Source organism: Salmo trutta, unplaced genomic scaffold, assembly GCF_901001165.1.
Source record: "Salmo trutta unplaced genomic scaffold, fSalTru1.1, whole genome shotgun sequence".
Taxonomy (NCBI): Eukaryota; Metazoa; Chordata; class Actinopteri; order Salmoniformes; family Salmonidae; genus Salmo; species Salmo trutta.
Genome location: NW_021822911.1, coordinates 11,457,938 through 11,484,157, shown reverse-complemented (window position 1 = coordinate 11,484,157; position 26,220 = coordinate 11,457,938). Strand labels below are relative to the sequence as shown.

The 26,220-nt window shown below is 40.3% G+C and overlaps 1 protein-coding gene across 1 annotated transcript; it reads left to right on the top strand.

Moving 5' to 3' along the window:
- Window positions 1–2,113: 2,113 nt before the first annotated feature.
- Window positions 2,114–24,903, top strand: LOC115186327 (zinc finger protein 180-like; the record flags this gene model as incomplete). Its single annotated transcript, XM_029746009.1, has 2 exons — window positions 2,114–2,774; window positions 24,446–24,903. Coding segments are annotated over 2 exons (1,119 nt in total), but the record flags the coding sequence as incomplete, so codon positions are not given.
- Window positions 24,904–26,220: the final 1,317 nt, after the last annotated feature.

Here is a 26,220-nt window from a genome sequence, read left to right as displayed (position 1 = left end):
TCGCTAATGCTAGCTAGCTAACATCTCCGACCATGAGTTCACTAAGCTACTCTCCTCCTGTTAAAGAGGAGTTCTGCTGGACGGAGAAAGAAGCTATAGTGAAAGAGGAGGAAGAAGAGAAGGATGTTACAATACAAAAACAAGTAGAGGGTGAGGCTGTTACAGTGAAAGAAGAAGAGAAAGACGTTTCAGTGAAAGAAGAGGAAGACGCGTTCAGAGTGAAAGAGGAGGAGGATGTTACAGTAAAAGAAGAGGAGGAAGAGAAAGAGGAGGATGTAGTTTATGGAGTGAAAGAGGAAGGAGAGGAGGAGGAGGAGGCAAAAGGTCAGATTAATAACACCAGTAAATACTAATATTTAATAACGGGGCACAAACCCTGCAGTTGTTGAACTGATGAACACACACGTGGTTTTAAAGCAGCAGTGGTTTTGTTTTCCATACATTTTAACATGCAACAATTTCAAAGATTTTACTGAGTTACAGTTCATAAAAGTCAATTGGGGCACAAGACCCAGCCAAACAGAATGAGTTTTCCACACAAAAGGGCTTCATTACAGACAGAAATACACCTCTGCACCCCCCTCCCTCAGACGATCCCGCATGAAACATGGGACCAACACTTTCCATGTTGCGTTTATATTTTTGTTCAGTATATAAACTTAGGAACACTTATCAGCGTAGAGCCCTGAACTATAATAATAAGGCAGCAGTTTATCTGGCAGGACAGTGTGGTGTGTAGTGATCAGCAGTTTATCTGGCAGGACAGTGTGGTGTGTAGTGAGCAGTTTATCTGGCAGGACAGTGTGGTGTGTAGTGATCAGCAGTTTATCTGGCAGGACAGTGTGGTGTGTAGTGATCAGCAGTTTATCTGGCAGGACAGTGTGGTGTGTAGTGATCAGCAGTTTATCTGGCAGGACAGTGTGGTGTGTAGTGATCAGCAGTTTATCTGGCAGGACAGTGTGGTGTGTAGTGATCAGCAGTTTATCTGGCAGGACAGTGTGGTGTGTAGTGATCAGCAGTTTATCTGGCAGGACAGTGTGGTGTGTAGTGATCAGCAGTTTATCTGTCAGGACAGTATGGTGTGTAGTGATCAGCAGTTTATCTGGCAGGACAGTGTGGTGTGTAGTGATCAGCAGTTTATCTGGCAGGACAGTGTGGTGTGTAGTGATCAGCAGTTTATCTGGCAGGACAGTGTGGTGTGTAGTGATCAGCAGTTTATCTGGCAGGACAGTGTGGTGTGTAGTGATCCGCAGTTTATCTGGCAGGACAGTGTGGTGTGTAGTGATCCGCAGTTTATTTGGCAGGACAGTGTGGTGTGTAGTGATCAGCAGTTTATCTGGCAGGACAGTGTGGCGTGTTGTTATGTTATTGAGGCACTTTGGTGATTCTTGATGTTCACTTGTACAACTGTTCATCATTACTATTGTATCTAAATTAATTATTTTAACACATTGGTTAAAAGACTCTTGTCACAAAAATGTAATTACATTGAGCAATATACCACATTACTTCTTACTTACATTCCTTGTTTAACAAACATTGCCAAGCTGCTCATTAGTTTCTTGTTGTTGTGATTTTTGGTGTGATCAGTCATGGCCAAAAAATATTTGGGCTGGTAAAAAATCAGTGGCGGGTATATTCTATCATCAGCTTGCTACAGTGGCTGGTATATTCTATCATCTGCCTGCTACAGTGGCTGGTATATTCTATCATCTGCCTGTTACAGTGGCTGGTATATTCTATCATCTGCCTGCTACAGTGGCTGGTATATTCTATCATCTGCCTGCTACAGTGGCTGGTATATTCTATCATCTGCCTGCTACAGTGGCTGTTGGACCAAAATCAAACTAAAACAAGACTTTTGTCAAAGTTTGTAAAAACATTTAACCATTCACTACATTGACTGTCTGACTTTGACCTTCACACAGGAGAGAGACAGGACTATCGTGGATCCTCTGAAGAGCCTCAACAACACCGTGAAGCTGACGAAGCAGAGAAGAGTCTCTCCACATCAGGACACCTCAAGAAACACCAGCAGAGACGCACAGAAAGGAAACCTCACTGCTGCTCTGACTGTGGGAAACGTTTCAAATCTTCATCAGAACTTAAAAAACACCAGCGAGTACACACAGGAGAAAAACCTTATAGCTGTAATCAATGTGGGAAGAGTTTTACTCATTCAAGTAATCTGAAAACACACCAGAGAACACACACAAGAGAGAAGCCTTACACCTGTGATCAATGTGGGAAGAGTTTTACTCAGGCAAGCAACCTGGTATCACACCAGAGAACACACACAGGAGAGCAGCCATATAGCTGTGAGCAATGTGGCAAGAGTTTTACTCAGTCAAGCAACCTGGTATCACACCAGAGAACACACACAGGAGAGCAGTCATATAGCTGTGAGCAATGTGGGAAAAACTTTTCTCGGGGAGAACGCCTCAAAGAGCACCAGAGAACACACACAGGAGAGAAACCTTATAGCTGTGATCAGTGTGGGAAGAGTTTTACTCAGTCACGCAACCTGGTATCACACCAGAGAACACACACAGGAGAGCAGCCATATAGCTGTGAGCAATGTGGCAAGAGTTTTACTCAGTCAAGCAACCTGGTATCACACCAGAGAACACACACAGGAGAGCAGCCATATAGCTGTGAGCAATGTGGGAAAAGCTTTTCTCGGATAGAACACCTTAAAGGGCACCAGAGAACACACACAGGAGAGAAATCTTATAGCTGTGATCAGTGTGGGAAGAGTTTTACTCAGTCAAACAGCCTGAATAGACACCAGAGAACACACACATGATAGAAACCTTATAGCTGTAATCAGTGTGGGAAGAGTTTTACTCAGTCAAACAGCCTGGTATCACCAGAGAGCACACACAGGAGAGACACCTTACCACTGCTCTGACTTTGAAGAGCTTTGTTTCCCTAAGAAACCTGACACAACACCAGAGAACACACACAGGAGACAAATCTTACCACTGCTCTGACTTTGAAGAGCTTTGCTTCCCTAAGAAACCTGACACAACACCAGAGAACACACAGGAGATAAGCCTTATAGCTGTGATCAATGTGACAAGAGATACTCTCATTCAAGTGGTCTGATTAAACATCAGAAAATACATGCAGGAGATCCACGGAGTGTGGAATGACCTCCAACACCAGACCTGGGTAGTAAGAACACAGAGTGTGGCATGATCTCTAACACCAGACCTGGGTAGTAGATCACAGAGTGTGGAATGACCTCCAACACCAGACCTGGGTAGTAGAACACAGAGTGTAGAATGATCTCCAACACCAGACCTGGGTATTAGAACACAGAGTGTGGAATGATCTCCAACACCAGACCTGGGTAGTAGAACACAGAGTGTAGAATGATCTCCAACACCAGACCTGGGTAGTAGAACACAGAGTGTAGAATGACCTCCAACACCAGACCTGGGTAGTAAGAACACGGAGTGTGGAATGATCTCCAACACCAGACCTGGGTAGTAGATCACAGAGTGTGGAATGACCTCCAACACCAGACCTGGGTAGTAGAACACAGAGTGTAGAATGACCTCCAACACCAGACCTGGGTAGTAGAACACAGAGTGTGGAATGATCTCCAACACCAGACCTGGGTAGTAGAACACAGAGTGTGGAATGATCTCCAACACCAGACCTGGGTAGGAGAACACAGAGTGTGGAATGTAGTGAACATTTTTTTATTCGCACTAATCAATCAACACATTCAGGTCTTTGTAAATGTAAGTATTTAGTTAATATTGCCTGCTAACATGAATTTATTTTAACCCTCTCATGCGTGAGTTCCAAATATCTCTAACGGTCGCCTCAGCGTGAGATTTTTTTATGCACGTGATGTTCGAACGTTCTCTCCATTCCAGAATGTGATTGTTACATAAACAACAACACTGAACAGCTCAGAGTGGGAGTGAGAGGTTACCGTGATTGATTGCCTGCACCGCCATTTGTATCAATAAATCACTGTCAGAAAATGTTTTGTGTGGTAATTATTTGTGTATTTACTGTTTTATTCACGTTTTCAATTCTAGGTGACAAATCATGCATTCCGATTCTTGCGTAGATTGTAATGGGCGCATATTATGTGTGTAAAATACTTTTTTGAAGGTTGTACTGATTATGATGAGCCAAGCTGTTTCCAGCAGTGCAGCAATGTTTGTTGACATACAATGCATTCTGGGTTTCACGTAATCGTCTGTTTGACCAAAAAATGTTATAACAAAATTAGGTGAGTAAGAGTTCACTCATTTTTTGAGGACTTCTGGAAATGAATGGTGGGATGTGAACGACGGTAGATGACACACCCCTTCAACATGCATACTATAAACAGACCAAACTCATCTTGTCTTCGGTTTCTGTGAGGAAAAAATTTATGGCTGCTCGCTGAAACTAATCGACGGATTACTTTCGATTTCTAGAAAGTGTTTTACCTAATTATTTTGATCAATGGTGAGCTCACCCGTGATGTGATTAATTATACATAGTAATTGCTATTAGCTAATTCATATTGTAGTTTATGTCAGCCCAGAGTTAGATAAATATGACCGCTTGTGTTGGGTCAATCTTTCCTCAGTTAGCGCTAGGACAAATGTAGCCTACATTTTTCCGGTTAGGATGATCGTGTTATGCTATAGATACTTCTGTGAATATCTAAACATTGCATCCAAAAATAAACTGCTCACATTCTGGACATAACTTTGTAAGGACTGTGTTTGTGTAAATAGTTTCTGAAAAAAAGTGTGGCCAGCTCAAATGTTGATTGTTGCGTCATTCGAAACTGGCCGTTCTAAATGACTGTTCTAATCACACGGGGTGTGATCGTACGCTTCAGGGACCACTGTAGAATGATCACACCCCGTGTGATGGTACGTGTGAAAGAGTTAACTAGGGAAAATGTGTCACCTCTGCAACAGTCAGGGTATATGCAGCAGTTTGGGCCGCCTGGCTCGTTGCGAACTGTGTGAATACTATTTCTTCCTAACAAAGACAGCCAACTTCGCCAAACGGGGGATGATTTAACAAAAGCCATTTGCGAAAAAGCACAATCGTTGCACGACTGTACCTAACCATAAACATCAATGACTTTCTTAAAATCAATACACAGAAGTATATATTTTTAAACCTGCATATTTAGTTAAAAGAAATCCAGGTTAGCAGGCAATATTAACCAGGTGAAATTGTGTCACTTCTCTTCCGTTCATTGCACGCAGAGTCAGGGTATATGCAACAGTTTGGGCCGCCTGGCTCGTTGCAAACTAATTTGCCAGAATTTTACGTAATTATGACATAACATTGAAGGTTGTGCAATGTAACAGCAATATTTAGACTTAGGGATGCCACCGTTAGATAAAATACGGAACAGTTCTGTATTTCACTGAAAGAAAAAAAATGTTTTTTTTTTCAAGATGATAGTTTCTGGATTCGACCATATTAATGACCAAAGGCTCGTATTTCTATGTGTTATTATATTATAATTAAGTCTATGATTTGATAGAGCAGTCTGACTGAGCGATGGTAGGCAGCAGCAGGCTCGTAAGCATTAATTCAAACAGCACTTTCGTGCGTTTTGCCAGCAGCTTTCGCAATGCATTGCGCTGGTTTTGACTTCAAGCCTGTCAACTCCCAAGACGAGGCTGGTGTAACCCATGTGAAATGGCTAGCTAGTTAGCCGGGTGCGCGCTAATCACATTTCAAACGTCACTCACTCTGAGACTTCCAGTAGTTGTTCCCCTTGCTCTGCATGGGTAACGCTCCTTCGAGGGTGGCTGTTGTCGATGTGTTGCTGGTTCGAGTCCAGGTAGGAGCGAGGAGAGGGACGGAAGCTATACTGTTACACTGGCAATACTAAAGTGCCTAAAAGAACATCCAATAGTCAAAGGTATATGAAATACAAATTGTATATAGAGAAATAGTCCTATAATTCCTATAATAACTACAACCTAAAACTTCTTACCTGGGAATATTGAAGACTCATGTTAAAAGGAACCACCAGCTTTCATATGTTTTCATGTTCTGAGCAAGGAACTTAAACTTTAGCTTTCGTACATGGCACATATTGCACTTTTACTTTCTTCTCCAACACTTTGTTTTTGCATTATTTAAACCAAATTGAACATGTTTCATTATTTATTTGAGGCTAAATTGATTTTATTGATGTATTATATTAAGTTAAAATAAGTGTTCATTCAGTATTGTTGTAATTGTCATTATTACAAAGAAATTTTTCAAAAATGTCCGATTAATCGGTATCGGCTTTTTTGGGCCTCCAATAATCGGTATCGGCGTTGAAAAATCATAATCGGTCGACCTCTAGACTGTAACTAAACAGCTACAGTCTTAAGTGTAATTATTGAAGAACTGTGTTAATGACAGTATCCATTTGGGTGTCAATAAAGTTAAGGTGACTCTCGGTTAGAACCATTGGATTTAGCAAACTCTGAAATGATTTAGCATTTCTGTGCCCATAAACTGTTTCCCAGCGTAACATAAGCAGCCACTAAAAGTTACATAGTTCGAGTGCATTTTTTTTAACTTAGAAATTGCACTGTTGGTTAGAGCCTGTAAGTCAGCATTTCACTGTACACCTGTTGTATTTGGCGCACGTGACAAATACATTTTGATTTGATAGCAGTAGGACTAGTCTACCTGTCCTGCTCGCAAATGTAGGCCTATAAATGTGCCCATTTGTGGATGTCTGATAGTATTTCTGGTTGTCTTAACACACCACCACTAATGAGTTGTGGAGCTTCTCAAATACATTTTTTCTTCACCTCAAACAGCAAGTAAACAAAGTCTTACTAAAATCAATTGCCTATGACAATATTTCCTCAAAGTATTTTCGTAAAATATTTCCAGCTCTCGCCCTTTCGATAACCACTCAGCATAAAAGGGAAAAATGTAATTCTCTGATCCAGTGGAAATGTCATAAAATACCTGATTACTTCTTATTCTTTGCACAAATAGCCGACAGCTGTGTCTGTCCAGAACTCACTGGAGCAGGAAACTGAGGGCCCAGAATATTTAGTAAAAAGATTTAGTAAAAAAAAAATCAACTAAAAAAAATCACACATTAGTTCAACAACTGCAGAGTTTGTGCCCCTGTTTTATAAGATAGTACTCACTGTATTTACTGGTGTTAACCAGATCAATGTCCCTGTTTTATAAGATAGTACTCACTGTATTTACTGGTGTTAATCAGATCAATGTCCCTGTTTTATTAGATAGTACTCACTGTATTTACTGGTGTTAATCAGATCAATGTCCCTGTTTTATTAGATAGTACTCACTGTATTTACTGGTGTTAATCAGATCAATGTCCCTGTTTTATTAGATAGTACTCACTGTATTTACTGGTGTTAATCAGATCAATGTCCATGTTTTATTAGATAGTACTCACTGTATTTACTGGTGTTAAACAGATCAATGTCCCTGTTTTATAAGATAGTACTCACTGTATTTACTGGTGTTAATCAGATCAATGTCCCTGTTTTATAAGATAGTACTCACTGTATTTACTGGTGTTAATCAGATCAATGTCCCTGTTTTATAAGATAGTACTCACTGTATTTACTGGTGTTAATCAGTTCTCCAGTCTTCTCTTCTTCGTCCTCCTCTAATGTGACAGTAATCTCCCCCTCTTCATCCTTCATTCCAAAAACGTCTTCATCTTCTTTCACTTCATCCTCCACTCCAAAAACTGCATCTTCCTCCTCTTCTTTTACTGTAACATCCTCCTCCTCTTTCACTCTGAACGCGTCTTCCTCTTCTTTCACTGTAACATCTTTCTCTTCTTCTTTCACTGTAACAGCCTCACCCTCTACTTGTTTTTGTACTGTAACATCTTCTTCTTCCTTCTCCTCTTTCACGACAATGTTCAGCCCCAGAGCTTCTTTCTCAGTCCAACAGACCTCTTCTTCTTTAACAGGAGGAGAGTAGCTTAGTGAGCGCATGGTCGGGGATGTTAGCTAGCTAGGCTAGTGCTAACTTAACCAGCCAGATAGTTGACTTACAACGTAAATATTAAATTAAATGGGGTAGCTAGTTGTTTCCACATAAGTATGTTTAAATCACAGTTACAATTAAACCAGGAAAGTGTCTAAAGAACTTGAATGTTCCGACTTTGTCGGCTAGCGAGCTACCGAGGTGGCTGCAGTTGTTGAAGAAGCGTTCCGTCCACTAGATTATACGTCACACTAGAAACATCGCCTGAAAGACACATATCGCCATCTGCTGTCTGGAGGGAGGAAACGCAGTTGAGGAGGGACAACTATTTTTATTCTTCATTCAATTATAATATTATAAAGCAGTTTAGGGAAACGTTTTTTCACTCTCCATTAAATATTAATATTATATCAACACGTATAAAGAGCAACAAGTGTTGTTTGATTAGTTCAGATTTTTTTATGATAATTTAAAACAAACTCTACATCTACTCCACATCTGTATTTCTGATTCAGTCAAATAACTAGATATCAAAATAAGCACCTAGTTATTGATACCCTAGATAAAGATGAGCAAAAATTACTGTATAAAATAAATAAATAAACTTTACCCACTACCAGGATATTTTAGCCCAAAACCTGGTTACCTCTCTGCTAGGAGGCTGAAACTTGGCCATAAGTGGATCTTCCAGCAAGACACATCAACATCCACAAAGAAATGGTTATTTGGGCACAATAATCAACATTTTCAATGGCCATCTCAGTCTTCGGACTTGAACTCCATTGAAAATCTGTGGTTTGAATTGAACAGGGCAGTCCATAAGCGCAGACTAAATAAATCAAGGACCTGGAGAGATTCTGTTTGGAGGAATGGTCTAAGGTCCCACCCAATGTGTTCTCTAATCTCATAAAACATTTCAGTGTCGTTATCCTCCCAAGGGGAGGGTGTTGGAGTATTGAAAACAAGGGTGTCAATAATTCAGACCCCTACCTTTTGAGAATTACATGTTAAACTAAATCTCTTTCTCTGAGCAATTGTATTAGTGTAAAATAATATAATTTCCCTTTATTTTTTATACAATATAGCTCAGTATTTTAATTCTTGATTTTATAGAGTCGTTTTTGCTCATCTTTATCAAGGGTGTCAACAATTTTGTCCCCCACTGTACCTCCATACTGCTGCTACATGGTGTAACAATACATCATGTAGATGTATATAATGAACAGACTAGGTCTATACTGCTCCTACATGGTGTAACAATACATCATGTAGATGTATATAATGAACAGTCTAGGTCTATACTGCTCCTACATGGTGTAACAATACATCATGTAGATGTATATAATGAACAGACTCGGTCTATACTGCTCCTACATGGTGTAACAATACATCATGTAGATGTATATAATGAACAGACTCGGTCTATACTGCTCCTACATGGTGTAACAATACACCACTACCGTTCAAAAGTTTGGGGTCACTTTAAAAAAAATATTAAAGCACATTATTTGTAAACAGTGTTTTTGCATGCAGCAATTCAACCATGAAGGCCTGATTCACGCAGTCTCTGACTAAATCACAGACAGTGTCACCAGCAAAGCACCCCCACACCATCACATCTCCTCCATGTTTCACGGTGGGAACCGCACACGTGGAGATCATCCGTTCACATACTCTGCATCTCACAAAGACACGGCGGTTAGAATCAAAGATCTCAAATTTGGACTCATCAGACCAAAGGACAAATTTCCCTGGTCTAATGTCTATTTCTTATGTTTCTTGGCCCAAGAAAGTCTCTTCTTATTATTGGTGTCCTTTAGTAGGGGTTTCTTTGCAGCAATTCGACCATGAAGGCCTGATTCACACAGTCTCCTCTGAACAGTTGATGTTGATATGTGTCTGTTACTTGAACTCTGTGAAGCATATATTTGGGCTGCAATCTGAGGTGCAGTTAACTCTAAGGAACATATCTTCTGCAGCAGAGGTAACTCTGGGTCTTCATTTCCTGTGGCAATCCTCATGAGAGCCACCCATACCTTGTCACAACACAACTGATTGGCTCAAACGCATTAAGAAGGAAAGAAATTCCTCAAATTAACATTTCACTAGGCACACCTGTTAACTGAAATTAATTCCAGGTGACTACCTCATGAAACTGGTTGAGAGAATGCCAAGAGTGTGCAAAGCTGTCATCAAGGCAAGGAGTGACTGCTTTGAAATATCTGAAATATTAAATGTATTTTGATTTGTTTAACCCTTTTGTCACAAATAATGTCGTGGTGTTGCAGGGAAGACCAAAATGCAGCAGAGTTGTGGATACTCATTCTTTTAATTCACAAAAACAAGAGTAAAGCATCCACAGAATAAACGATACTCACGACACCAACAGTTTTGCAGGCTATACTAACGCAGTGCAAAAACAATTCCCCACAAACACACAGACAAACACACCCAACTAATATAGGACTTCCAATCAAAGGCAACACCACACAGCTGCCTTCAATTGGAAGTCCACCCCAATTAACTCTACATAGAAACACCCAACCTAAACAGAACATAGAAAACACAACTTCTTCTACCACGCCCTGACCAAAACTATACACCTACTCCACCTGCTGGTCAGGACGTGACACCTTTTTTGGTTACTACATGATTCCATGTGTTATTTCATAGTTTTGATGTCTTCAATGTTATTCTACAATGTAGAAAATAGTCAAAATAAAGAAAAACCATTGAATGAGTAGATGTGTATAAACCTTTGACTGGTACTGTATGTAAATGTGATATTTCAGTTGTTGTTTTTGTTACATTTGCAAACATTTCTAAAAAACGTTTTTTGCTTTGTCATTATGGGGTATTGTGATGTTATTATGGGCTATTGTGATGTCATTATGGGGTATTGTGAAGTCATTATGGGGTATTGTGTGTAGATGGATTAAATCAATGTTTTCCTCATAAATGTTTGAATAATGTAACAAAATGTGTAAAAAGTGAAGGGGTCTGAATACTTTTTTTTTTTTTTTTACAGCACTGTATATATTGGGGCAGTACTTAGTGACATCACTTCCTGAAACAGGAGGTGCAAATATATATCATAGGTTCACAATATCAACATTCAATGTATCAAAATATATGACCAAGCTGGAAGTGTAAACGCCAGCCCAGCCACAATCCTAGAGGTTCACTGATGATCAACCTCCTCCTTCACATCTGACTCCTGATGATCAACCTCCTCCTTCACATCTGACTCCTGATGATCAACCTCCTCCTTCACATCTGACTCCTGATGATCAACCTCCTCCTTCACATCTGACTCCTGATGATCAACCTCCTTCTTCACATCTGACTCCTGATGATCAACCTCCTCCTTCACATCAGACCAGCTATCTATTTATCACTGTAAAAAACAAACTCCAAATGTAGAACAGCCATGGAGGAGGGTGAAAGGATAGGGCAGGTACTTTTGTGTAGTTCCTGTCCCTAGAAGTGAGGACGGAGATAATAGTAACATAATATTCAGTGTGGTGTAATTTGACTATAATGAAGTCTGTTTCTTGTGAGGTTGTCTGTCCTCAGATAAAGAGCTCTATGAAAGCCAGTCTACATATGAAGAGGTCCCAATGAAGAGCAGTGGTTCTCAGTCCTGGGGACTCAAAGGGGCACATTGTTGTTTTTGCCTTCACACTGCACAGCTGATTCAAATGATCAACTCATCATCAAGCTTCAAGTGGTATTTATGTATTCATTTGTGATGCCATGCTTGATATGATCCTGTTATTGTCCCATGCTACACATGTACATATGTGTGCCCATGCATTTATCAATCCAATGTTATCATGATTTGTTATCAGGGATATTATACTTTAGTAATCCACAATGACCTGGTGATGTAACAGTCTAATAATTACATTGTCTTCCATATTCCTACAGATACCTTGTAACTGGAGATTCCTTCATAACGATTGCCTACAGTTACCGTGTAGGGCACTGCAAGGTTGGGTGACCAGGGTCATCTGGGACTGCCTCCTGGAGGAATTCAGGTGTGTGAAGGCTACCTGTGTCCTGCGTAACTTCATGAGGATGGACACGAGGACCAGGAGGGGATCTGCAGCTCACCGCCGTGTGCCAGAGGAGAAGTCTGCTGCTCTGCAGGATGTTTCAAGGATGGGGTCCAACAACTCAGCAAGAGAGGCAATCCGTGTGCAGGAGATCTTCACCTCCTACTTCTTCAAAGAGGGTGCTATTCCCTGGCAACACCATAGACTACACTATGCACAACCAAAGGCTCTTTTAAGAGCCATTCACATTGCAATAAGAGTATTCTTCCATTTACTTAGCTATGTCAACTGCAGTTATTCAATTCCCAGTTTCTCTCCCTTTGATTTCTACTTCTCAGGTGAGGGTGCTGTTTAGGTAAGGGTGTGATGTCTGTGCAAAAACAAAAGAGGCTATTTTAAATCACCCATCTTGAAAAAATTTAGAACAATTAGACACCCTATAACCCACACCTACACACTCATGTATCAATCGGATTGATGGATTGTGTTGTGCAGTAAACAGGCTCAGGTGTATAACTGTGGCTCCTTCCACCTTCAAAGAATAGGCAAGAGGGCCAACCATGGAGAATAGTAAGACACTTCATTATTTCCATAACTATGCTATATTGTTTATCCTTGTATGTCCGATTGCTTTAACTACCTTATTTTCTCAATAACAGTCTCTCTTCTTCACTTCTTCCCTCTCTCCTCTTCTCCCTAAATGCTCTAGGTTATATCAGCTGTGTCGGTGAACCCCTCCTGCATCTGAACTGGCTACATAGAGGGCACAGCATGATCAGAGGTGAGAGGTCACTTGGTCAGGTCAACAGGAAGTATTATTAAAGAGATGCTTTACATTGAAATACAGATAGAGATGCAGTAGTCCCAGAGTTAATGATCCCAGGTCAGTTTATATTATACAGGAAGTATTATTAAAGAGATGCTTTACATTGAAATACAGATAGAGATGCAGTAGTCCCAGAGTTAATGATCCCAGGTCAGTTTTGCATTTCACCTCCTGATTGATGACTAACAATGTTAGAATAAAAAAATAAAAACACAAGGTTTAAACATGCTCTCTCTCCATCTGTCTCTCGTCTGCAGGTATGTTTTGATGTGAGAGGATGCCAACCCCCAGTCCTGTCATCGCCACCTCACCTGCTTTTAAGAACCTTTGGGCCGACGAGAGACACTATTATGTAATTGTGATGAACTGAGAGAATATTTATGTAGCACTGTGATTCATTAATCATGTGCTGCCTTCCCTGCTCCTATGTGCTTACCTCTTTCCCTTTCTGTCTTTTACACCTCTCTCACCACCTCCTCTTTCTTCCTCTGTTTTTATAATGCACAACAGATGTGCATTGAAGTACAGATTGAACTTGTATTTATAACACTTGGATAATGAGCTTTTCAATAAAGCGTTTCACATTCTCTACTGGTTGAAATGAAGTGTAATGTGATGAAATACTCTACCTATCCTGTGTTTATCAGATCAATGCAGATGAAGGACATTAGATGTTGAGATGAACCAGTGTTAGAGTCTTTACATGATACATAGGAAGTGTAGTGTTCTGTTTTTTAATATTATATTTCTGTATATATGAATTAACTAGTTAAATCCTGTTTCTAGTCTATTAGTTACAATGCGTAACCATTGATGTCCCAGGACCAAGATTGGTAAACACTGTTGAAGTGTATAATTGTAATACATACATGCAGACACAGCGTCATTCAAAGACTGGAATTTGATACTCCTGGTATTGGATATGACTGAAAAATAATCTGAAAGACATTCATACCTAAACTGCACCTTTATTTGCCAAGGTAGAGTACATGATCAGTGAATATATTAAATGTACAGGCTACAATGTGGGATCTCATGCATGGTAATAACTACATGTATATACGACTTGAATCCTTGGTACAACATGATATTATATTCTACTCAATCCATAGGCTTCATTAATGTCATTCAGGCTGTTTTGAAGTTGATACAACTGGCTATGATAGCTGAGGTTCATAGGTTCTGAACTAATATGTATACCAAACGTTTGGGTCCATACACAGATCGGCTAGATAGCTAGCTACACATCCATAGGCATACAGGTATTTTAATCATCCACTGCACAATAAGCAAGAACATAGCTATGTTATTTCATCTATCTGCATGGCAAATATCAGCAAGGCAAGCTTACACAATTGTACATTCAATTTACAGTAAATTCTTCAGCTAACTAGATTCTATACATTCACTGTTTCACAAAACGACAGCCTGGTTTGCTGGTTGTTTCAGAATTACAATTTCATACTCATGTCACAACACCCATAAAGCTAGCCAGCTAGCTGGCTAATGTTAGCTAGTCAGCTAGCTGGTTACTGTTAGCTAGTCAGCTAGCTGGCTAATGTTAGCTAGTCAGCTAGCTGGTTAATGTTAGCTAGTCGGCTAGCTGGCTAAAGTTAGATTGGGATTTTAAGTTAATGCTGTTAGTGTGACGTATAATGTAGTGGACGGAACGCTTCTTTCAACAGTAGCACCAGTTAGTCAGACACCACGGTAGCTTGCTAGACAAATTAGCCGAACAATAAAGCTCTTTAGACGCGTTAGTGTATATTAGCCTCTGTGTTTTAAACCCACTTCTGTCGTCTAGATAGTTATCAGATTTAATTTCATATTTACGGTGTTGTTATTAGTCAGCTAGCGGGCTGGTTAAGTTAGCATTAGCCTAGCTAGCTAACATCCCGACCATGCGGCCACTGAGCTACTCTCCTCCTGCTAAAGAAGAGGATATCACAGTAAGACAAGAAGTAGAGGGTGAGGCCGTTACTGTGAAAGAAGAAAAAGACGCGTTCAGAGTGAAAGAGGAGGAGGATGTTACAGTAAAAGAAGAGGAGGATGCAGTTTATGGAGTGAAAGAGGAAGAGGGGGAGATGACTGTTACATCGATAAAGGAGGAGGAAGAAGAGGAGGAAACTGGATATCTGGGCTCGGTTTCCCAAACGCATCTTAAGGCGTCCAATGGTTCTAACGGTGAACTTAGCCATAAGATGGTTTTGAGAAACCGGGCCCTGATTAACACTAGTAAGTACTGTCTTAAATACAGAGGCACAAACTCTGCAGTTGTTGAACTGATGTTTGGTGTTAAAGCAGAAATATGCAATAGCTACATCCATATTGTGACTTTTAAATTATAAATTTATAGCCATTGATTGTTGAAGAATATAACACATGCCTCATGAGCTTAGTTCAACTGTTGTACCCCATCAGAACCCCAAATAAGCTTTTTTTTACTCCAATGTTTAGAAATGTAAACCAACACTGTATAGCCTCAACATAGTTAAAACTATAATGTTGATATCATGGATGGTCAGTCCTTGCATCCATAGGTCTGTCTATGAATTTGAAAGTAGTTACATTTCCCCAACCCCATAATCATCTTATAACCAAAACAGTGGTGGAATGACAGCTTTGTTATTGTATGAACTGCAGATTGCTGGGTTGTGTGGGTTTTTTCAACAGTAACAAAATGGCTGCCCAGAGGCTTGGTTTGGTAAACAGCTGAGGGATGGGGGAAGGAGGAGTGTAACCACTCAGATTTATTCATCCACGATGTCATAATGATAGTTTAACCAGGTTTCTAGGATATATAGTATATTCTAGAATTCATCCATGATGTCATAATGATAGTTTAACCAGATTTCTAGGATGTATAGTATATTCTAGAATTCATCCATGATGTCATAATGATAGTTTAACCAGGTTTCTAGGATATATAGTATATTCTAGAATTCATCCATGATGTCATAATGATAGTTTAACCAGGTTTCTAGGCTATATAGTATATTCTAGAATTCATCCATGATGTCATAATGATAGTTTAACCAGGTTTCTAGGCTATATAGTATATTCTAGAATTCATCCAGGATGTCATAATGATAGTTTAACCAGGTTTCTAGGCTATATAGTATATTCTACAATTCAGCCAGGATGTCATAATGATAGTTTAACCAGGTTTCTAGGCTATATAGTATATTCTAGAATTCATCCATGATGTCATAATGATAGTTTAACCAGGTTTCTAGGCTATATAGTATATTCTAGAATTCATCCATGATGTCATAATGATAGTTTAACCAGGTTTCTAGGCTATATAGTATATTCTAGAATTCATCCATGATGTCATAATGATAGTTTAACCAGGTTTCTAGGATATATAGTATATTCTAGAATTCATCCATGATGTCATAATGATAGTTTAACCAGGTTTCTAGGCTATATAGTATATTCTATAATTCATCCATGATGTCATAATGATAGTTTAACCAGGTTTCTAGGCTATATAGTATATTCTAGAATTCATCCATGATGTCATAATGATAGTTTAACCAGGTTTCTAGGCTATATAGTATATTCTATAACTGCCAGTGTAGATTTCTGGTGGAGGCAAATTATTAGAGCTGTTGATAAGTCATTGTATAATATTCAGCCAATTGTTTTTCATGCCATTACATTAAAGGCAAGACATACCTAGATTCAATTACATTCATGAATTGGTTTGAAACCTTTGTTTTAAACCCTTCTCAAAATTGGTGCCTTGCTGGATTTGTAAAAAATGGATTGTCATGAAACTCAATTTTTTAAATGTATTTAAATGTAACCTTTATTTAACTAGGCAAGTCAGTTAAGAACAAATTCTTATTTACAATGACTGCCTACCCCGGACAACGCAGGGCCAATTGTGCGCCGCCCTATGGGACTCCAAATCACGGCCGGTTGTGATACAGCCTGGATTTGAACCAGGGTGTCTGTAGGGAAGCCTCAAGCACTGAGATGCAGTGTCCGCTGCGCCACTCGGGAGCCCCAAAATCATGTTCTAGTGCTGTCCCCAACTAAAATAAATCTTAGTCAACCAAGAGTCATCTGTTCTTTCTACAAATCGCCCCATGTGTTTTTATACAATCAACTATATGTACTGAACTTGTCTGATGCTTTAAGCATGCTATTTGATTAAATAATTAAAACACACAAATGACTGGAGGGAGCCAGTCATCACTATAACCTGACTAGAGGGAGCCAGTCATCAACGTAACCTGACCGGAGGGAGCCAGTCGTCAACGTAACCTGACAGGAGGGAGCCAGTCGTCAACGTAACCTGACCGGAGGGAGCCAGTCGTCAACGTAACCTGACCGGAGGGAGCCAGTCGTCAACGTAACCTGACCGGAGGGAGCCAGTCGTCAACGTAACCTGACCGGAGGGAGCCAGTCGTCAACGTAACCTGACCGGAGGGAGCCAGTCGTCAACGTAACCTGACCGGAGGGAGCCAGTCGTCAACGTAACCTGACCGGACGGAGCCAGTCGTCAACGTAACCTGACCGGAGGGAGCCAGTCGTCAACGTGACCTGACCGGAGGGAGCCAGTCGTCAACGTAACCTGACCGGAGGGAGCCAGTCGTCAACGTAACCTGACTGGAGGGAGCCGACCAGTTCTGAAATCCTTTAGCCGTACCCTCATCCTACTTCTCTGGTGATGTAGAGGTTATCCCAGGCCCTGTGTGTCCCCAGGCGCTCTCATTTGTTGACTTCTGTAACCGTAAAAGCCTTGGTTTCATGCATGTTAACATCAGAAGCCTCCTCCCTAAGTTTGTTTTACTCACTGCTTTAGCACACTCCGCCAACCTTGATGTCCTTGCCGTGTCTCAATCCTGGCTTTGGAAGGTCACCAAAAATTATGAAATTTCCATCCCCAAATACAACATTTTCCATCAAAATGAGAGGAGTTGCAAAGTTCTATCATACTTTCCAGGTCTAAGCCCAAACAGTTTGAGCTTCTATTTTAAAAAATGAATCTCTCCAGAAATAAGTCTCTCACTGTTGCCGCCTGTTATAGACCCCCCTCAGCTCCCAGCTGTGCCCTGGACACCATATGTGAATTGATTGGCCCCCATCTATCTTCAGAGTTCGTTCTGTTAGGTGACCTAAACTGGGATATGCTTAACCTCTCTAGGGGGTGTGGGATGCTACCGTCCCACATGGCAAACATCCAGTGAAATTGGATGCAAATACTGCCCCCTATCCCTAGGGCTAGGGGGCAGTATTTGCACGGCCGGATAAAAAAAACGTACCCGATTTTAATGTGGTTACTACTCCTGCCCAGTAACTACAATATGCATATAATTATTGGCTTTGGATAGAAAACACCCTAAAGTTTCTAAAACTGTTTGAATGGTGTCTGTGAGTATAACAGAACTCATATGGCAGTCAAAACCCTGAGACAAATCCTGACAGGAAACTGACATCTGATGTGTGGATATCACTTCAAACATTTGCCATTGAAACACACAGGGGCTTGCGATTCATTTAGCACTTCCTATGGCTTCCACTAGATGTCCCCAGTCTTTACAAAGTGTTTTGAGCCTCCTACCATCAAAATTGACTGAAAGAGAGGATGTTTACCTTGGTCACAGGAAATGGGCCATTACCATTGTGACGTCGGCGCCCATGGGTACTCTCCATTTTCGAAACGTTTTGAAAGACAATGCAACCATCCCAATGGAATATTATTGAAGCCCTGGTTGAAAAAGCCCCTAAAGATTTATGTTATACAACGTTTGACATGTTTGAACGAACTTAAATATTTTTTTTTGCTCATTCCTGACGACAAGTCAGACGCATACGGTATATTTTCACTAGCCTTCGGAGCGCGCTAACACTATTGGGACATAAATTAACTTTTTTTAACAAAACTACATTTGTTATGGACCTGGGATTCCTAGAAGTGCCTTCTGATAAAGATAATCAAAGGTAAGGGATTATTTACAATAGTATTTTTGATGGTTGATCGTTCCAAGATGGCTCAAAACATGTATAGCCTAGACTATTTTTCTGGGCATACCACGTCGTTTATTGCAAAGTGTGATTTCCCAGTAAAGTTATTTTTAAATCTGGCAAGGAGATGGCATTCAAGACATGTTAATCTATAAGTCTTTGAATGACAATATTACATTTTAACAATGTTTTCGAATAGTAATTTTGTAAATTGTAGCGCTAATAAACCAGAAGCATTTGAGGCAAAAGATTTTCTGAACGTCATGCTCCGATGTAAAATGCTGTTTTTATATATAAATATGAACTTTATCGAACAAAAAATGCATGTGTTGTGTAACATGATGTCCTAGGAGTGTCATCTGATGAAGGTTGTCAAAGGTTAGTGCTGCATTTAGCTGTGTTTTGGGTATTTGTGATGCATGCTAGTTGCTTTGAAAATGGCTGTGTGATTATTTCTGGCTGGGTACTCTGCTGACATAATCTAATGTTTTGCTTTTGCTGTAAAGACTTTATGAAATCGGACAACGTGGTTCGATTCAGGAGAGGTGTATCTATAAAACGGTGTAAAATAGTCATATGTTTGAGAAATTGAAGTTATAGCATTTATGAGGTTTTGCATTTAGCGCGACGCGATTCCACTGGCTGTTGATTAGGGTGGGACGCAAGCGTTCCACTGGCCCAGAGAGGTTAACAAACAGATCACTGACCATTTTGAATCCCACCGTACCTTCTCTGCTGTGCAATCCACTTTCCGAGCTGGTCACAGGTGCACCTCAGCCACGCTCAAGGTACTAAACGATATCATAACCGCCATCGATAAAAGACAGTACTGTGCAGCTGTCTTCATCAACCTGGCCAAGGCTTTCGACTTTGTCAATCACCGTATTCTTATTGGCAGACTCAACAGCCTTCGTTTCTCAAATGACTGACTCGCCTGGTTCACCAACTACTTCTCAGAGTTCAGTGTGTCAAATCGGAGGGCCTGTTGTCTGGACCTCTGGCAGTCTCTATGGAGGTACCACAGGGTTCAATTCTCGGACCGACTCTTTTCTCTATATATACCAATGATGTCGCTCTTGCTGCGTGTGATTCCTTGATCCACCTCTACGCAGATGACACCATTCTGTATACATCTGGCCCTTTGGACACTGTTAACCTGTTTGGGGTAGGGGGCAGTATTGAGAATTTTGGAAAAAATATGTTCCCATTTTTAACTGCCTCCTACACCAACTCAGAAGCTAGAATATGCATATTATTGTTCAGGTTTGGATAGAAAACACTCTGAATTTTCTAAAACTGTTTGAATGGTGTCTGTGAGTATAACAGAACTCCTATGGCAGGCAAAAACCTGACAAGGTTTCAAGCAGGAAGTACCCTGTCTGACAAGGAGTCGTGCGTCTTACCTCTTTTTATTGAAAAGTAAGGATCTTAGCTGTAACGTGACAATTCCCAGGGCTCCAATAGGCTCTCAGAGCCCGCGAAATAACTGAAGGTTTACGAGGGAACCTCAGGTTGAAATATATTATCGCCTTTTGTAAGTGGATGCTCGGAGGACCTTTCAATGATGCGCGTGCATGAGTCGCTTCTGAGGAGAAATTTTATTCGGCTGTTTAGGCTCAATGCATACTCCCGGTCGGAATATTATCACTTCTCTACGACATAAATGGCATAAAAATTGGTTTTAAACATCGGTTGACATGCTTCGAAGTACGGTAATGGAATATTTAGACATTTTTGACACGCCAATGCGCCATGCGCGACACCGCGAAGAAGCATTCTAGAACTCACGAACAAAACGTCGCTGTTTGGATATAACGATGGATTATTTGGGACCAAACCAACATTTGTTATTGAAGTAGAAGTCCTGGCAGTGTATTCTGATGAAGAACAAGCAAGGTAAGAACATCTTTCTTATAGGAAATGTGATTTTGGTGGATGCTGACCTGGGTGGGTATCTAAATAGCTAGCCCTGTAATGCCGGGCTATGTACTTAGATTATTGCAAAATGTGCTTCATCCGAAAAGCTATTTTAAAATCGGACATATCGAGTGCATAGAGGGGTAATGTATCTATAATTCTTAAAATAATTGTTATGCTTTTTGTGAACGTTTATCGTGAGTAATTTAGCAAACTGTTAGTAAATTCACCGGAAGTTTGCGGTGGTTATGCTTTTTCTGAACGTCACATGCTAATGTAAAAAGCTGGTTTTTGATATAAATATGAACTTGATTGAACAGACATGCATGTATTGTATAACACAATGTCCTAGGTGTGTCATCTGATGAAGATTATAAAAGGTTAGTGCTGCATTTAGCTGTGGTTTGGGTTTATGTGACATGATATGCTAGCTTGAAAAATGGGTGTCTGATTTTTTCTGGCTGGGTACTCTGCTGACATAATCTAATGTTTTGCTTTCGTTGTAAAGCCTTTTTGAAATCGGACAGTGGGGTTAGATTAACGAGATTCTTGTCTTTAAATAGCTGTGAAATAGTCATATGTTTGAGAAATTGAAGTTATAGCATTTCTAACGATTCAAAAATCGCGCCACTGGATTTCAGTGGCTGTTACGTAGGTGGGACGAGTTCGTCCCACATGTACTAGAGAGGTTAACAATCCTCCAAACGAGCTTCAATGCCATACAACACTCCACCCGTGGCCTCCAACTGCTCTTAACTTCTTTGGGCTATGTGGGACGTTAGCGTGCCACCCGTGGCGCACCCTATCAACAGCAGGTGCATTTCAAGAGCGGCAAATTTGAAACCAAATAAATGTCAAAATTCAAGTTTTTCAAACATACAACTATCTGGCACCCTTTGAAAGATAAACATCTCCTTAATCTAACCACGTTTTCCGATTTCAAAAAAGTTTTACGGCGAAAGCATAAAGTTAGGTTATGTTAGGAGAGTACATTGACAATAGCTGTGTGTATTGTATTGTCAATTCAAAGACAGGCGTCACCAAAACCATAAAATCAGCTAAAATTATGCACTAACCTTTGACAATCTCCATCAGATGACACTCCTAGGACATTATGTTAGACAATGCATGCATTTTTAGTTCTATCAAGTTCATATTTATATCTAAAAACAGTGTTTTACTATGGCGTTGATGTTCAGGAAATCGTTTCCCTCCAATACCGGCAGTCAAGTCATCACAACAAAATAATTAATTAATATTAGAAAACATTGGTAAAATATTATATTGTCATTCAAAGAATTATAGATTTACATCTCTTGAACACAATGGACTTGCCAGATTTAAAATTAACCTTACTGGGAAATCACACTTTGCAATAATCTGAGCACTGCGCCCAGAAAAATTCACATTGCGATACAGACTAACCGCCATGTTGGAGAGATCTAAAATCGAAAATACTATGTAAATAATCCATTACCTTTGATTCTCTTCATCAGATGTCACTTCCAAAGAATCCCAGGTCCATAACGAATGTAGTTTTGTTCAAAAAAGCTCATCATTTATGTCCAAAAACCTCCGTGTTGTTAGCACATGATCTAAGCCAGCCGGACTTCACTTCACGAACGAACGGAAAAAATGTATTTACGTTCGTTCAAACATGTCAAACGTTGTATCGCATAAATCATTAGGGCCTTTTTTAACCAGAACATGAATAAAATTGAAGGCGGACCATTGGGTTCTCTTTTAAAACGTTTCGGAATGAGAGTACCCACCATCAACTCGTGCGCAAGGTGTCTAATGGGCCATCACCGTTCCAAGGCTCTTCTTCAGTCAGATCTCAGAGTAGAAGACTCAAAACACTTTGTAAAGGCTGGGGACATCTTGTGGAAGCAATAGGAAGTGCCAAAATATTCCTCAGCCCCTTTGTTTTTCAATGGTATAGGCTTAAAGTCAATTCAACACATCAGGTATCCACTTCCTGTCAGAATCTGTCTCAGGGTTTTGCCTGCCAAATGAGTTCTGTTATACACAGACACCATTCAAACAGTTTTAGAAACTTTAGGGTGTTTTCTATCCATATATAATAAGTATATACATATTGTAGTTACTGGGTAGGATTAGTAACCAGATTAAATCGGGTACATTTTTTTATCCAGCCGTGAAAATACTGCCCCCTATACCCTAACAGGTTAAACGCTAGTAAAACTAAATGTATGCTCTTCAACCGATCACTACCCGCCCGTCCAGCATCGCTACTCTGGACGTTTCTGACTTAGAATATGTGGACAACAAAAAATACCTAGGTGTCTGGCTAGACTGCAAACTCTCCTTCCAGACTAATATTAAGCATCTCCAATCCAAAATTAAATCTAGAATCGGCTTCCTATTTCGCAAACAAAGCCTCTTTCACTCACGCTGCCAAACATACTCTCGTAAAACTGACTATCCTACCGATCCTTGACTTCGGCGATGTCATTTTCAAAATAGCCTCCAACACTCGACTCAGCAAACTGGATGCAGTCTATCACAGTTCCATCCATTTTGTCACCAAACCCCCATATACCACCCACCACTGTGACCTGTATGCTCTCATCGGCTGGCCCTCGCTACATATTCGTCGCCAAACCCACTGGCTCCAGGTCATCTATAAGTCTTTGCTAGGCCGCCTTCACTCACTGGTCACCATAGCAACACCCACCCATAGCACGCGCTCCAGGAGGTATATCTCACTGGTCATCCCCAAAGCCAATACCTACTTTGGCTGCATTTCCTTCCAGTTCTCTGCTGCCAATCACTGGAACGAATTGCAAAAATCAAGTTGGAGACTTATATCTCCCTCACTAACTTTAAGCATCAGCTATCTGAGCAGCTTACCGATCGCTGCAGCTGTACACAGCCCATCTGTAAACTTAACTTTATTGACAACACCCAAATGGATACTGTCATTAACACGGTTCTTCAATAATTACACATAATTCATAATACTGTAGCAAACATTATATTAAGCAGGACATTCAAATGAGCCTTACAATTATAATCCAAAGTAGTGTGAAATGCACTCATAACCAACCTGGAAATGGAGGTTACTCCCCTGAGTTTCCCCATTCACATTCAGAATACATTGTGAAAAACTAAAATCTTTGCTCACCATTTTTGCTCCAGGCAGATATAGTACATCCATAACTTTCGGTTTCCTCATTAGCAGGGAGGAGTTTCTGCAATCAAATTGCCCTTGTGCCGCAATTTTAGCAAACACAGAAAGGGGCCTATATTGGAGACCAAAAGTCGTCTGGCACACTGCTTAGGATTTCAACAACATGAATATCTTATTTATAGCCTACAATCATCGATGTTACTACTAATGTGAAAAGTCATTTTAAGACAATTGTCAAATAATTTTAACATTCATTACAGACGTCAATTGTTGTACAAGATCATGGCTACGCTATTGGCATCACCTTTTACAGTGGATTACCGCTGTTGTGGGCCTTTAATCATCTGTCTGACTTTGTTGTTCACACAGGAGAGATACTTACCTATCGTGGATCCTCTGGGGAGCCTCAACAACCTCATGATGCTGAAGAGGCAGAGGAGAGTCTCTCCAGATCAGAACACCTCAATAAACACCTGCAGAGATCCACAGTGAAGAGAACTCACTGCTGCTCTGACTGTGGGAAGAGATTCACCTCCCCAGCAGGCATTAAAATTCATCAGAGAACGCACACAGGAGAGAAACCTTATATCTGTGGTCAATGTGGGAAGAGTTTTAGTCAATCTAGCTATCTGACAATGCACCAGAGAACGCACACAGGAGAGAAACCTTATAGCTGTGGTCAATGTGGGAGGAGTTTTACTCAGTCAGGCAGCCTGATATCACACCAGAGAACACACACAGGAGATAAATCTTATAGCTGTGATCAATGTGGGAAGAGTTTTACTACATCTAGCTCTCTGACTCTACACCAGAGAATACACACAGGAGAGAAACCTTATAGCTGTGGTCAATGTGGGAAGAGTTTTGCTGCATCTGGCTCTCTGACTCTACACCAAAGAATACACACAGGAGAGAAACCTTATAGCTGTGGTCAATGTGGGAAGAGTTTTACTATGTCAAGCAACCTGATATCACACCAGAGAATACACACAGGAGAGAAACCTTATAGCTGTGATCAATGTGGGAACCGTCTCACCTCATACTGTATTGGAGAAGCAGCAGCTGACTTGATCGTTGATACTAATCATCATGTTTGAATCTGAGAGTAAATAGAGCCGACTACACTCTAAAAATGAAGGGTTCAACTGGAGTTGTTCTCAGATCCCCATAAGAACCGTAGGGTTCTTGGTCAATGAAAATCAGCCCCAAAAGGTTCTTCAAAGAACTTGTTAGAAGGTGGGTTCATCGAGGAACCTCCGTTGTTGCTGGACTTCTTCCGGGAACTTCGCAATTACAACTGAAAACGATGGTGACAAGTTTGGATGCGACAACAGTTAAAAAGGTTAAGTTGGGTTGATGTTTGGCTCTGAATATGTCTCGAAATAATTTATTATAATAATATAACATACTAATAATGAATAACGAAGACAATGATGGTTTTCTGTGAATATCTTCCATAACGTTACTATAGTTAATGAACGTAAATATTAGAAAGCCGGGTTTGACCGTCGGCGTTGTATGAGCTACAGTACAGTACCGTTAGCTAGCTAGTTAACGTTATGTCCTAACTAGGCACAACTAGGTTTGGATTATTTCCTCAACTATATTCTTTACCATATATTGTATATCGTTTCCATAAAGCCAACAACAGCTCTTATTCCTTCCCTTTCTCTAATGTATTTTGTAATGAAATTAGCAAGTGTAGTAAGATCATTGCTTTACTTTACTAGGACTGGAGACCACAGCAGCGATTCTGATCTTGCCCAACCTCTTCAATGAGGACCCGAGTGGCCTTTATGTCCGTGACAAGGTATGCCTATACACCAATCATCTGTTTCTTCATAAACATAGGTGTGCATACTTATATAAAACTACAGCTGAACATTTGTTATGTTCTTTGTTAATTGTATGTGTATTAATCTTTTCTTCCTTTTGTTGACACAGATTTCACCGCTCTTCACTCCTTTACTGCACATCGGTGGAAATCCATTTCACCATGAGAGTGAAATCCCACTGGCCTTTGATGGGGAGAACATCCAGGCCCTCGAGGACGTCCCCATGGGTCTTGGGGCTCTGCTACGGCTGTACTTTTATTTTCCCTTCAATTTCCCCAAAATGTCAGAAAAACACTTATGTTGTTAAGTTACTGTGTTCTGGGGATAAGAAAAGTTGGGGTGAAGTTACCAGGGCCGGTCAGAAAGATGGAAAACTTCCTAACATAACTAAGTGAATACGATATACACACTAAAGCTGAAAAATCTGTATTTAGCATCAAGTCTACAATATTGTTAGTTTACCTATGATTCATTTTTAATGTT